Source organism: Halichoerus grypus, chromosome 4 (assembly GCF_964656455.1).
Source record: "Halichoerus grypus chromosome 4, mHalGry1.hap1.1, whole genome shotgun sequence".
NCBI lineage: Eukaryota > Metazoa > Chordata > Mammalia > Carnivora > Phocidae > Halichoerus > Halichoerus grypus.
Genome location: NC_135715.1, coordinates 175,027,307 through 175,041,342, shown reverse-complemented (window position 1 = coordinate 175,041,342; position 14,036 = coordinate 175,027,307). Strand labels below are relative to the sequence as shown.

The window sequence follows — 14,036 nt, the reverse complement described above, 5'->3', positions numbered from 1 at the left end:
CTTCCCTGTTGATGTCACTTGCACGTTTAACCACGATTCACTTTTCTACTGAGCGCCCCCCTCTTCCAACCTGACACCAGGAGATGGGTGAAGGCACCCCATCAGTCCTCACCATCAGACTTTCCCACCCTAGCAGCAGGGGCTTTCTGCCTTGAAAAAGGGCCTGGGCAAAGTAGCAAGCTTCCTCTGGTTATCACAGGCTGGTCACTGTTTAACCAACCCAGAGAGCCATTTACTGTGTACTCTGCTCCAAAACTGTGAGTGTTACTTGCTCCACCCACTTGGGTGGGTGGGGTTGGTTGGTTGACCCTGTGGGAGCTACAAGAATAGCACTGTGTTGTGGAGTTCCAGTGTGCAGAAGGCACAGACTGGAAAGATTTAAGAAATCTAGCTTTAACGCTTTCTTTCACTTCCAAAGATTATTATTATCATTGTGCCTGCATCTTCAAGAGAGAGGACTGTCTGGGGAGAATGATTACACAATTTTGAGTTGTCTGTTCAAAGCTTTAACAATTCTTTTCAGGTAGTCATTTTATGGTTAATCAAAAGCGGGGCCACTTTAATGGTCACTTGTTCCCTTTTGTTAATCTGGTGAAGGGAGATGGCCACTAACTTTTATAGAATGATCCTTCATATGTTTTATGAGACGAGGTCTTCCTCCTGAAGCTTTTCTTTCAGATAAAATCACCCTGAATACAACTTCTCTACACATCTCTTCTTCCATTGAACTTATGAGGCAAATCAGAAAAAGTTTTGGCTCTTCCCTTGAATTGCTGGGACAGATCAACTGCATACGAATAACTAAGAAAAACGACTGCCTATGGCTCTTGAGACTGTATTTAATATCAGTTTTGGTTTTAATACCAAAATATTATTGAGATGGATTTTGATCTTTTTTTATTGCAAACAGCCTTTTCATTGCATAAATTTTAAATATTTCAAAAGCTACTGCTCTTTATCAGAAAGAAAATAGAAATAGCCGTATCTTCATTCACCGGATTAATGAGAACCTAGCTTGTTAAAACTAAAAGATATCTGAAAACTGATTCAGGAACTGAGTCATACTTCCTGCTTTGAGACCCAACCACAACGTGTGCACACTAGTGTAACAGCATTTTCTTTCTTCCATAAATGGCTCTCCCCAGAGCAAATATAGTTCAACAGGAACCAAACCTGCTACTTTAGCTATAGAAAGAAGCCAGTGAATGAGGCATGGCCATCAAGAATTTCAAAATACATGGACAGCCTTTCTTACTTCCCCAAAGGTAGTCATAGGGAAGAAGAGAAACTTAAAGCGGCCAGCTCTAAAGAAGTTTAAATCAAAAAATTTGAAGGGCAGATTTGTGCCTAAATTTCCAGAATGAGAAATTAAGACCATAAACTTTAAAGGCCAGAGCTGTATACCTGCTTCACAATATTATAGAAATAGAATGGAACCCATCTATCTTGAGACAGTTGTTTCTTAAGTAGGCTCCACAATGTGGAGCCCAACGCAGGGCTTGAACTCACGACCCTGAGATCAATATCTGAGCTGAGATCAAGAGGTGGATGTTGACTGAGCCACTCAGGTGCCCTGTGATAGCTATTTTTATAGTGGTCAAAGAATGTATTCTTTGGTGTATTTTTTGGGAACTAAAGTTGTTTTTGTTTTCATTGGTTAGGGAACACCTTTATTTTTCTAGAGTAATGAACAACAAGCAAAGCTCCAAAGCTTTTTCTGAAAAACACGCTTCTTTATATCATTATGGGTCAAGAGCCCCTGGTTAGGTGAGCAAGCTGTCCGGAGTGGCCAGTGCCAGTAGGCGTGACCAGTGCCACAGGCCTTCTAGGAGTGGCAAGCTGCCAATAAGGTGAAGAGGAAACAAGAGTCCCAAGGAAAATGATGTGGAACATACCTCATCAGCACCATGTGCCTGAAGTTCCTTGTAGAATTTCAAAGAAATACTGACCATCACTTTTGTTTTGTCTCCATTAGGATTTGAAATATGATAGAGGACTCCATCGAAATCTGTGAGGGAAGTAAATAAAACTGCTTAACTTGGGAATGGGAAATAAGATCTCAAAGCACCTGCCTACCTTGTTACAGGCCACAAGCAGGTCCTCCTTGGAAGCAGGCATATGAGTAAAATGGTATTTATTTTAAATCCATGCAGAAAGTCAGCAAAAACACTGGGATAGAACTATCAAGTACTTATCTCTTTCTTCTAAAATTACAAAACTATTCTTACCTTCATCACAGCTTGGTACTGAAAGTATTTTTTTTAAAAAGCTTTTGCTGTGATGTATTTTATTTTTTTTAAAGATTTTTTATTTATTTATTTGAAAGAGAGAGAATGAGAGAGAGAGAGCACATGAGAGGGGGGAGGGTCAGAGGGAGAAGCAGACTCCCTGCTGAGCAGGGAGCCCAATGCGGGACTCCAAGAGTCCCGGGACTCCAGGATCATGACCTGAGCCGAAGGCAGTTGCTTAACCAACTGAGCCACCCAGGCGCCCTGCTGTGATGTATTTTAAACAAACCTACAATATAATGTATAACGGACCCCTAGTTTCCTCCATGTGACCCCAACAATTATCAACACATGGCCAATCTTCTTTCATTTAGACGTCCCCTCCCAATGATTTATTCTAAAGCAAATCTGAGACATCACATCATTTCATCCATAAGTATTTCAGAATGTATCTCCAATGATAAAGAAGGATTTTTTAAAAAACACAGCTACAATACCATTGCCATGCCTAAATTTTTATTTATTTATTTTTTTTTAAAGATTTTATTTATTTATTTGACAGAGAGAAACACAGCGAGAGAGGGAACACAAGCAGGGGGAGTGGGAGAGAGAGAGAAGCAGGCTTCCCGCGGAGCGGGGAGCCCGATGCGAGGCTCGATCCCAGGACCCTGGGATCATGACCTGAGCCGAAGGCAGACACTTAACAACTGAGCCACCCAGGTGCCCCGCCATGCCTAAATTTTTAAAAACAACCTCTTACTATCAAATATCCAGTCAAGTGTTCAAATATTCTGCCCCCCCCCCAAAAAAAGGTTTTAAAATACTGTTGTCTTATTTGAATTAAGATCCAAATAAGGCCCCCCACATTGCATTTGGTTATTTCTTAAATTTCTTCTAATCTATATCCAGGCCTCCCCTCTCTTTGGCTTCTATCTTTCTACAGTACAGAGAGGATTTACCCTGTATAGTCCCTGAAACCAGGTGCTGAGTGCCATCACTTTAGGGAGACCTGGCATTGCTAGTTAGTGGGAGGGGACAGGGATGGTGCCTGGCCTCCAGTCACAGCACTTCAGAGCTGCAAAAAGTCTTCCAAGATCTAGTCAAGTATCCTCACCTTATAGAGGGTGATTGTTTAACTCCTCAAAGTCCACACAGCAAGTGAGTAGTATCAATATCTAATTCTTTTTTTTTTTTAAGATTTTATTTATTTATTTGATAGAAAGAGACACAGCGAGAGAGGGAACACAAGCAGAGGGGTGGGAGAGGGAGAAGCAGGCTTCCTGTGGAGCAGGGAGCCCAATGTGGGGCTTGATCCCAGGATCCTGGGACCATGACCTGAGCCAAAGGCAGACGCTTAACGACTGAGCCACCCAGGCACCCCTCAATATCTAATTCTTAACAGGGAATAGAAAGCAGTAACCTCTCTCTGACTTGTTGAACAGTCTCTAGTATTTTCCATGTTTTCCCGCTACTCTAGTGCTAGGCAAACTGAGATGAAGACTGCCTGAAGACAGTAATTTAGCATTTCCAAATTAAATAAACTTGAGTTTATACCACAACAGTAAGCCCAAACTTCTAAAATATCAGCAGGTAACTTTACACAGTTCAATAAATCCATGAAATAATTATCTAAAACAAAGACCTCGGAAAGACTTGACAATCAAGGGATAGTACCCCAAATCTCAAAACTTATTTTAGGAATGATTTTGTTTTCTATTTTTATATTGTGCTTTCTCTTAACAGGGCTGAAGGAAGGACACTTACCCGCAAATGTTACTTCTACTGCTTCTGGTTTGTTACTGCAAAACAAAAAGAAAAGTCCCTTAGTTAAGATAGTTGTATTGCTGCTTGGCTTCAAGGGGACTTGCAAAGACTTCTGAGCTTTATTTCAGATCGGAGCATTGTGGACCAATCTTATGCTTACTGCTGACCTGAGAACACAACTCATTTTCTCATGTACCTGAACCTTTGGGCTCACTTAAGGTGGAGGATACTTTTTTGTAGCAGGACAGATAGTTTTTGTTTTCCAGCTGCTGTCGAATCTTTGTCATGGTTGGTGCTTAGCTTCAGTTCAGAATTCCTTAAGACTATGATATGCACATTTGCATACGTGAACTACAAATGCTATCTTCTGATCAATGTCTCCCCCACAGGACAGTAGTGATGGACGTGGAGGTAGTACATGCAGCAGGAAAGCTGCTAAACAGAACGTAGAATGGTTTTAACTCACTAAAGATGAAAGGATAATTCCAGGCCATAAAACAAAACAGAAGTTCTATACCATTTCAAAGACAATCTCTAAGTCTTCCCACACGTCTTTCCCTCTCCCTTAATGTCACCCAAGTATTCAACACTCCCCTTCACGAAGCCCTCTGCCTGGTTCTACCCTAGTTTTGTTTTGTTTTGAAATTCCTGTGCTGCACCTGCGTAGAAAGCATAGCACAAAGTAACACTGTGAAATCACTGGCCACAGGCAAGACACCAATTTTCCAGCTTTAGCTTTTCATCAGGACCATGTTTTCAGACAAATTAACACCTGCACACCTTTATTTTCTCTTATTCATCTATAAAATGGGAGAATACAAGTGATCCTACCGACCTCAGAACTGCTAAAGATAAAGCAAGAGAACAGATATGAAACTTATCCTGGAAGGCAATGACAACAGCCTGATACTTTCTGTCCAGCTCCCTGCTCAGCCTGGTACAGAAACTTCTACTTGATAAATGCTGCGGAGTTATTACCTAGAAGGCATGACATACATCCTAGCTATAAACAATCATGGTCAATTAACCTCCCATGAAAAGCAACCTTATGTGATTTCCCCACTTCTCCTCAAAGCCCAATGGTAGGAAACAAAGGAAGACTCCACATTTTTTGTTTTAAAGATTTTTTATTTATTTGACAGAGAGAGACAGCGAGAGAGGAAACACAAGCAGGGGGAGTGGGAGAGGGAGAGGCAGGCTTCCTGCTGAGCAGGGAGCCCTACGTGGGACTTGATCCCAGGACCCTGGGATCATGACCTGAGCCAAGGCAGATGCTTAACGACTGAGCCACCCAGGCGCCCCAAGGCTCCACGGTTTTATCTCTAACTACCTAGGATTCTAATGATTCCACTTTGTTTTATGGACCAGCAGACAAGACACACACATTTCCACATTTATCCTTGCCTAATTTGCTCAAGACCTCACCATGAAGTACATCTTTTTTACTTCTTTTTACATCAAGTACATCTTTTTACTACTTCCGCTCCCCTACCTGTAAAGGGCACCATGACTGAGCTGCCCTCTAGGTTGCTGGGAAATAATGGAATACACAGGGGGGTTTATGAGTGTTAAAAAGCTGCTGCAGATGTTACACAATACCGTTCCAGGAAACTGGCTTCTATGAAGTGTACGTTAGCCCTGTTGAAAAATCAACCGATATAAGTCACATACAGAGTTCTACTCTACTCTTTCATCATAGCCATCCATGTGTGGTTTAGGAGAATCACTCTGGGAGACTCTAAGAATGAAAGCACCGAGTGGGTTTACAGAGAAGCAGTGAGTTCAGAATATGATGAAAAGAGCGAGATGAAAACTTAAATTGCTTCTGATCTTTCATTTGAAACTACAGCCAGGAGACAAAGACAATGAATGGCCAACCACCATTCCTCACCTCTAAAAAGCCAAGAGCAAAGGAAGAAGCAGCACAAACATTAATCTATGGCTCACCTGAATGAATTATGAAGAGGCTGCACAATGGGAGGGAGCACCAAAGTATATTTTCCTGGGGAAGGGTGGCTATGCCAGAAAGTCAGGGTGGAGGCTTGTAAAAGTCCATACTGCATCACTTAGTAGGTGGCTGGGTTTTTTTGTTTTTTTTTAATCCTTAGGTTTTAACTCAGCCAACGAAGGACTGAGTTCCTCACTCTCCTACTTCAACAGATGGAGAAAAATTAGGTATAAATAAAAAACCTTAGGGTTCCAAGCTGTAAACATTAAAAATTTTTGGAGTCCAATGCAGGGCTTGAACTCATGACCCTGAGATCACGACTGAGCCGAGATCAAGGGTTGGAAGCTTAACCGACTGAGCCACTCAGGCGCCCCCCAACCTATAAACATTTTAACTGAAATTCTGAATTTCTCTAGGCTGTAAAGTTCCCTAAGCACATATCCCCACTGGGAGAAGTTGCTTAGGAAGAGCTATACCAAGTGGTTTGCTGCCTGACTCGGGAATATTTGTCAAATCACTGCCATTAATATTTTAGTTTACTATTTGTGGCTGCACAATAGGTTATAGAGAAGACAGCCTGTAAAGGAGAGCATTTGTCCAAAGGAGTCTTCCTGAGAGGTCATGTGGGTCATGTGCCCCAACAAACAGACCATAGCAAGAGTGAAATATACCAAACAGGATGGTGTGTCAATTCCAAGACCAAGTGTTTGTTATTTACTTCTGTGGTTTAAAACCATGGAGCTAGAGAGGAATAAGACTGGTCTGGGGGAAAGGGCACCACTTTAACAGGCCCAAAAGATAAATGGATTAAGTTATTTTTTTGTTTTACCATCTGCTAAAGTTTCAGATGCTGGGAATGAGTTTAATCACAATAAAAGCAAGTCCTTCAGAGCTGACTGTTCAATTCAAGTCCTGTCACTTACTGGCTATAAACCACACTCAATGTTGTTCAGATATTGCTGAGCCTCAGGTTCCTTTTCTAGAAAATGAAAATTAAAAGGTTGTTGTGAAGACTAATTGAGATGACATGCGTACAGGAAAGTTTCCCAACCAGTGTCTTGTGACTAAGTTACAGACATGCTGAGATAATGGTCCTCACAGCCCTCAGGGCCGCCCAGTAGCAGGAGCTCTAGGCTAGACCATTTACTCAAATGTGCCATACAAATATCATGTTGTGTGTGTGACAGATCATAAATAAGGTTAGAAGTCACCAGTGAAGGGTATCTGCACAGTGCTTAACGAATTAGTCTACTCCTTCCACAACTCCCAAGAGGCCCAGTTTTCTCAGCTGTAAATGGGAACTGCTGTCACACAGGCACATTTTGAAATCAAATGAAGTTATGATTTCAAAGCTTAGAGCAAAGTGTCTAATTCATAGATGGTGATCGATGAATTAGTTTTTCTTCTACGTGAAGTCAGAAGAGACCAGACTTTGAAGCCATCCATGGTTGGGAGAAGTTGTGGGATTGTGCTAACTCCCAGAATCAGGAATTGGTCAGCACTGTAAGGAGAAACAGAACAGTGTTGTGATATCCAGAATCCTAGAACAAACCAGCTAGATAAGTGCTCAGGGTTACTGACTGGATAGCACAAGACACTAAAATATATTCAATTCATTCAGATGGGTTTCAAAAGCTATTCTTAAAATCCTTAAAGAACTCCTGACAACTGTATTTTCCAATCCTCTTTTCTCATTAAGGATTTTGGAGTTTTTACTCCTGAATGCATCCAATTCCTCATCTGGGCACTTATGTGCCTCTTCTACTTACCCCTTCTATGAGCCGAATGAGAGAAATTATTGAATTCGGCTATCTCACTGTAAAGTTTTCGATCACTCTCCAGTTAATTCCCCTATAAAGCTCCCATCAACCTATTTGAGCCAAGACTAAAAAATGTGGTCCCTACTCTCTGCTAAGCCAGATCTCAAAATATGCAGAACAAAGATCATCTAAAAGCTGATTCACACAATATCAGAATAGTGATAAATTAAGCACCTAAAGAAATTAAGATCCATTCCACCTGGCCTCATCCATTCCTTCAGGAGAATAGTTACTGAGCTAACTATACATACAGTGAGGATGCTGGGAAAGAAAGATGACCAAAGTGATAGGCCCTGCCCTTAAGGAGTCATCAGTATAGCTCTGGAGCTTCATGCACAAAGCGGTGCCGAGGAGGTCAGAAGCCAGGCAGCAATGTGCAACTATAATGACCTGTAAAAAGACCAACCAGACCATTCCATTTCTTCTAGATATTTAAACAATGTCCCAATTCCAAATCACTTCAAATCAGTCTCTCTCTCTGAGGACACATGCAGCACATTTAGGAATCAGAACAAGGTATCAGCAAGATTTAATTTATTCCTTTCTCAAATTTCTCCTCCCACAGTCCTTGCCCACCCCAACTGGCACGGCTTGCTTCACTCCCCCTCACACAACCACAGAGCCCCACAATATGCACAGCTGTGGCAAGGAGCCAGCATGCACTTAAAATCAACAGCAATTCGCATCTGACAGCATTTCCTCAATTCTGGACTCCAGACTTGAAGGTGACAGGCCTAGCTTCTGAGGCTGAAAGGTTCTTGTATGTATACAGTAACAAAAAATTAAATTAATTTGCCAGATTATTTCTGTTTTAACTGGGCATCTGGATAAGAATTCCTAAATGAAAAGGCAATGCTGTTGACAAGACCTGCACGAGCTTATTTGCAGTGTTGAGCATGGCTTCTTAATCAGCATATTCTCATAGTGTGTAGGATGTCGAGTAGACAATTTACCAATAATTACCATTTTGTGACGATATATGAACCATTCCAATAAGCCATTTTCCCCAGGAGTGTGGTAGGAAAAAATAAAAAGCAATTTGTTAGGAATGAATCTTAGGCTTTTTCGGAACTGCCTCCAAATTAAAAGATGATCATGCCTAAATGTTCAACAGTTTAGATTAACAATTGCTTTACCCAAAGTTAGTTTAGACTCTTAGTAGGATGTTATAGGCAACATTCAGCAGGATGGTCTGAGGCATCATTTAAAAAAAAAAAAATCAACCTCATGAGGAAAATTACTGCAACTGTATTCTGAAGCATATACCACAGAACTATTTTTAAGACTATCTCATGCTTGCATTTTCAGTAGCTGCAACAGTGCTACTGCTGTTCAATAGAACTTTCTGCAATAGTGGAAATGTTCTACATGTGTGCTGTCCAAATATGGCCACTACTAGCCACATGTGGGGGCAACTAAGCACTAGAACCGTGGCTGGTGTGAGGAACTTAGTTTTATTTCACTTTCTTATTTAAACTTAACTAGCTACACGTAGCCACTGGCTATTATATCTGACACCACAGAATTGTGAGATTCATTCTGGAAAAGGCTGCTCAGAACCAAAATTTCCCCAACCGGTTTGCCCTAAGAAGCAGAAAGCCGGGTGGAGCTGCCCTCTGCCAGCAGGTTCCCACACTGGCAAAGCCTTTCCAATTTCCAGGGTTTCTCCTCCAAGCTACTCCCCTTCATTAATGTCTCTCTCCCATCTCCACCCTAACACACCTCACCCTTTAGCTCCTAACTTTTGTCAACAGACTCTCTCAGAAAGGCCTCCTTTCTCTGTTCTTGCTTGGTGCTGAGCACTGGTAGAATCCCATAAATGTTTATGATTATCACACTAGCCATTTTTTGCTGGAAGTTCTGGTGTAGTAGGCATGCGCCTTGATAAATACGTTAACTACTTCACTGCTGCCTCACGGTGTATGCCTGGGAACTCTCAGCAGGCTTAGAAGCCAGCTTCTGGTGGGTGTTACATCTGCAATCCCACCTACCTCCTACCTCCTAGGCCTGCTATCAGGGTCTCTTCAAAGATCTTCAGAGCGCTTTTCAGCAGAGTATGTTTTGAGCCCACTTAAAGTCACATCTCAAAGGGAAGACAGGCCACAGTAAAAGGCAAAATTTGCTGCCCTGCCCCAATATCCAACATTGCTGTAACATATACTTCGTTAAGAAATGTCTTAGAAGTTCTAACTTATGCTTCCAGACTTGAGTGCCTATTTTAATTCCTCTGAAACGGTACTTTGTTAAGAGTTAATTTTTTAAAAGGAAAAGAGCTGATGTTCTGGATAATGGGCTTCATTTTGGAATCACAAATACACAAATAGATGTGAATGTACTTCTACACTACAAAGCATGCTTCTACTTGAAAATGAACAGACATTTATCTTGTAGATCAGCTTATAACCACCCAGGTCTCATTCTTTGCTAGTCTGGACTCGAGAATGCACTTAACAGGTTCAGCTGTGAAAATGCAGAAGTTAATTTAACTTCCTCCGATGTGCTACACTGCTCAAAAAAAGTACCCAGCCATCACCCAAAATAAGACTCTGAGCTGATTCACTCAAACATTTAAAATGCAGAGGAACTGGTGAGACTGAAGACAAGAAGCAAGTTAGCTTCAAATATAAGTAACTGCAGCCCCTGGCAGGAAACAGCAGCTACTGCTTACTGTAAGCCTTACTTCAACTAAAGCCATGCTTTACTTTACAGATAAAATCTGTGACCTTATAAAAGAGACAAGAGACACAGTCTGTTCAATTTAAGCAGTGGGTTAGAAGTATTTTTTTTTAATGCCTCCAAGCCACAAGTTCATTATGAGCACTTTAGAATTTCCCCTGCACCAACCCTTTCCCATCTGCAGATCTCCAAGTACTTATTTCTTATGACTAGTTCCCAGTTCACCAGAAGGTTTGCACTTATTTCCTCAACTGTGTAACCAAGAGGCGAAGCCCGGGGAAACGAGGCAAAGGGGCTGACTTACAGGCCACCAAAAATTAGAAGCTAAAACCAGATCCTTGGCTCACGTTTTAAATATTAGAAAAGCAAAGCAGCTTCGGGGAAGGAGGCTGTTTTCTACTGATTTTTGTGTTTCGCAGAGAAGGCTGCCTTAGAAATATGTACTAACCTACCTTTAAAAAGGCCAATAATAAATAAAGGTTATCTGAGAACTTTATAGACTTTGGATGCTTCTAAGTGTGTACCTGGGCCAGGATTACCACATTAAAAATCACAGACCAGGGGTTTCATATTAAGAGTTTAAAAGATAAATGGGTGGGGAGAGGAGAATTAGAACCTCAGAAGAGAGATAAGGGAAGGGTGTGAATGGGGAGACTATCAGCTTTGCTTGAGAAATATGTAACAAAATGGCCAGTGTGTCTTAACAGTAGGGTTCGGGGAAGGGAAACTAGACAAGTCGCGTTTTTCCGGCTGCACGACTGGGTCTTTCAGTCTTGCCTCCAGCTCCTTTAGACGGTGAGGTGGGGGTGGGGCTGGGGAGCGAGAAGGCCGGTGGGGACGTGGGCCTGCATCTTCTTCCCTCCTCCAGTCCTGGGAATTCCTGGAAACTCCTTCCAACCCAATCTCAAACGGGCTTTCTTGGGGTTCAGAACAATGACGGGGAATACAGAGATAAGGGGTCCCCTCCTCGCTCCAGAAGGCAATGGGATCCTCCGGCCAGAGTTCCGGCCCCAGCTGCCCTCACGTCCCACAGGTCTCCTGCCCTTTGGCACGCGCGCTCCGGTCCACTAGCCGCTTCCGCATCCTTCCTCCGAGCCTCTCCCCACGCATCTCTGCCCCTCACCCCACCGCGCCCAGTCGCCTCCCACGTTTACCCCGTCAGGGCCGTCCCCACACCCGGCCAGGTCTCCCACCTCGTCCCTCCAAGTCTGGGGGACTGAACGACACTGCGGACTCGCAGGGGTCAACTCTGCCTCCCCCGCCACCCACCGGCCCCGGGCGCGCGCTCACCCGGCGGCCGCGTTCTCGAACTTGAGCGCGAGCGTCTCCTCGATGATGCGGTTGTTCACCTCCAGCAGGATCATGGCGGCGGCTGCCCCGGGCAGGCGAAGGAGAAACAAGGGAAGGTGAGGGTGGGTAAGTGAGGAAAGGACGGAGGGAGCGGCCCTGCTGCCCCCTGAGGAGGGGGGTTGGGTGGGGTAGGAGGTCAGGGGAAAGGGGAAGAGGGAGCGGGGTGGGAGGGAAGGGGAACACGCGCGCGCTCGCCCTCGCATGCACTGACTGTGGAGACGCCCACCCACCCGACCGACCTGGCCCCCGAAGCCTGAACCCGCCTGCCGAGCCGCCGCCGCCACCGCTGCCGCCTCACCGACAAGCCCGGTCCCCGCCCAGCCCCCGGCTCCAGCCGGCCACTTCCGCTCTCACACCCACTTCCGCTCGCTGCCCGGACGCGCGGCCCCGCGGCGCCATTTCCGCTTTGACCCCTCGTGCACGCGCACGCAGGGGCGCCGCGGCGGCTGGGCTGGCGCATGCGCGACCCTCACCCCATTCCCCCGGTTCCTTCCGCTTTCCCACAGCCTACCCTTCACTTCCAGCTCCTGCAAGTTTGTCTCCTCGTCAGCTGTCATTCTCCAATGCCTGCCTCACTGTCCAGCCCCTCCCTCCCGCTCGTCCCAGAGGTCCAACTCTACCCTTCCGGTCGTGTCATTTCAGAGACGCCGCGAGGAGCTCGCCCTTGTCCTCTCCTAGCCGGCTCCTCTGCTCTCAGCTTGTCGGCGTGCCCCTTACTTATGCCACACTAATGGCTTCTAGCAGCACCATCACGAATTCATTTCTCCAACCAATATTTAGCGGGCTCGTGGCTCTGTGCTGGGGGTACAGTGGTGAATGATACTGACGACATCTTGCCCTCATGGAGCTTACAGTCTGGTAAAGGAAACCAAGTCTCGATTATATAACTACAAATAATTAAACGAGCAATGAAGGAAAGCAATGAGAAGTCACCTAGGTGAATAGGCCTCCCTTTGTCACGCCTCCGTTTTTGTGCCTGGGAGCTGCCTCTGGGTGCCACGAACATGATTTGATTTCTGTCTGACACCCTTACGTTTCAGTGCCTCTGCCAGAGACATACCTTCATACTTATCTGAAGGTGTGTGCCTTGTTCTGTATTTTCCCTCCTCCAGGGAGAATCTAACAAACTTAGTTGAGTCTCTTCTACATGCATTGATTTATTTTCTGCTATGTACTCTTGGGGTGGGAGTGGGAGAATCCAAAAAATGAACAAAAACTAGCCCCTGTCATCGAGGCCCAGACAGCTCTTTAAAACAGATTCTTATCTGCTAATATTTTAGCATTAATGTTTATTGAACTAAAATAATGCACGTACATGATGTAAAAAAATATATATGTATATATATATATATGTAAAAATATATACATAAGCTAAAAGTCTTGTAATGGTCTACTTTGTAAAGGCAGTATCTTCAACTCTTATGTATTCATCCTGATTTGAACCATATATCAAAACAAATGCTTGTAATATTCTTGATTTGTTAATTTTAAGCATTATCTGTTGACTTCCTGCCGTAATAAGAACATGATATTTCACTTCTGCCCCCTGCCCCTTGCAGTTATGTAACAATTTTTGGCGAAACCGATCATCAGCATTTAAATTATTATGTATGCGCATACTGCTTACCAGTGAGCCCCAGAGTACGCTACAACCATGCCTTCTAACTTATACAACCTTTCATTTTTTTAGACTTAATTATTGCCTTTTTTCTCTCTTACTTGTAAATTTTCTGTATTATCTACAGTTGACTGCCCATCCCCTCTCCCAAGTGCTCTAAGACTCTGTCAAAGTCTAGCAATATTTTCCTTATACTCAAATACATAAGTTCCACTTTTTCTATAGAGTCTTTGTCCCAGAGCTCTCCTTTCTCTTGTTTTAATCTGGATTGACTGCTCTCTAGACTTGCTGTACAGTTGTCATTCTGGGATTTTCCTTAGTGCTGTTTTGGGCCGTTTTGCCCACTTCCTGGATCCAGTGGCTTCCTTTTCTTGCTTTACATCCTTGTTTTGCTAAAGCATCTTCTCTAGTAACTTCCTAAGGAAGAGACTTAAGGGATATGTTGTTGGAATCTGCATTTTTTTTTAAAAGATTTTATTTATTTGACAGAGAGACACAGCGAGAGAGGGAACACAAGCAGGGGGAGCAGCAGGCAGAGGAGAAGCAGACTCCCTGTGGAGTAGGGAGCCCGATGCGGGCCTTGATCCCAGGACCCTGGGATCATGACCTGAGCCGAAGGCAGACGCTTAACG

At 43.8% G+C, this 14,036-nt stretch overlaps 1 protein-coding gene across 2 annotated transcripts in view; it reads right to left on the bottom strand.

Moving 5' to 3' along the window:
• ARPC2 (actin related protein 2/3 complex subunit 2) overlaps positions 1 to 12,078 on the bottom strand; it is a 29,920-nt gene extending 17,842 nt beyond the window's left edge. For both annotated transcript variants that reach the window (XM_036083113.2, XM_036083111.2), the window contains exons 1-4: positions 12,026 to 12,078; positions 11,727 to 11,808; positions 3,993 to 4,027; positions 1,896 to 2,008 (exon numbers count right to left, since the gene is read on the bottom strand). In XM_036083113.2, the coding sequence (XP_035939006.1) occupies positions 1,896 to 2,008; positions 3,993 to 4,027; positions 11,727 to 11,800 (222 nt within the window). In that variant the 5' untranslated portion in view covers positions 11,801 to 11,808; positions 12,026 to 12,078. The remainder of the gene's footprint in view (positions 1 to 1,895; positions 2,009 to 3,992; positions 4,028 to 11,726; positions 11,809 to 12,025) is intronic.
• Between the last annotated feature and the right edge of the window lie 1,958 nt (positions 12,079 to 14,036).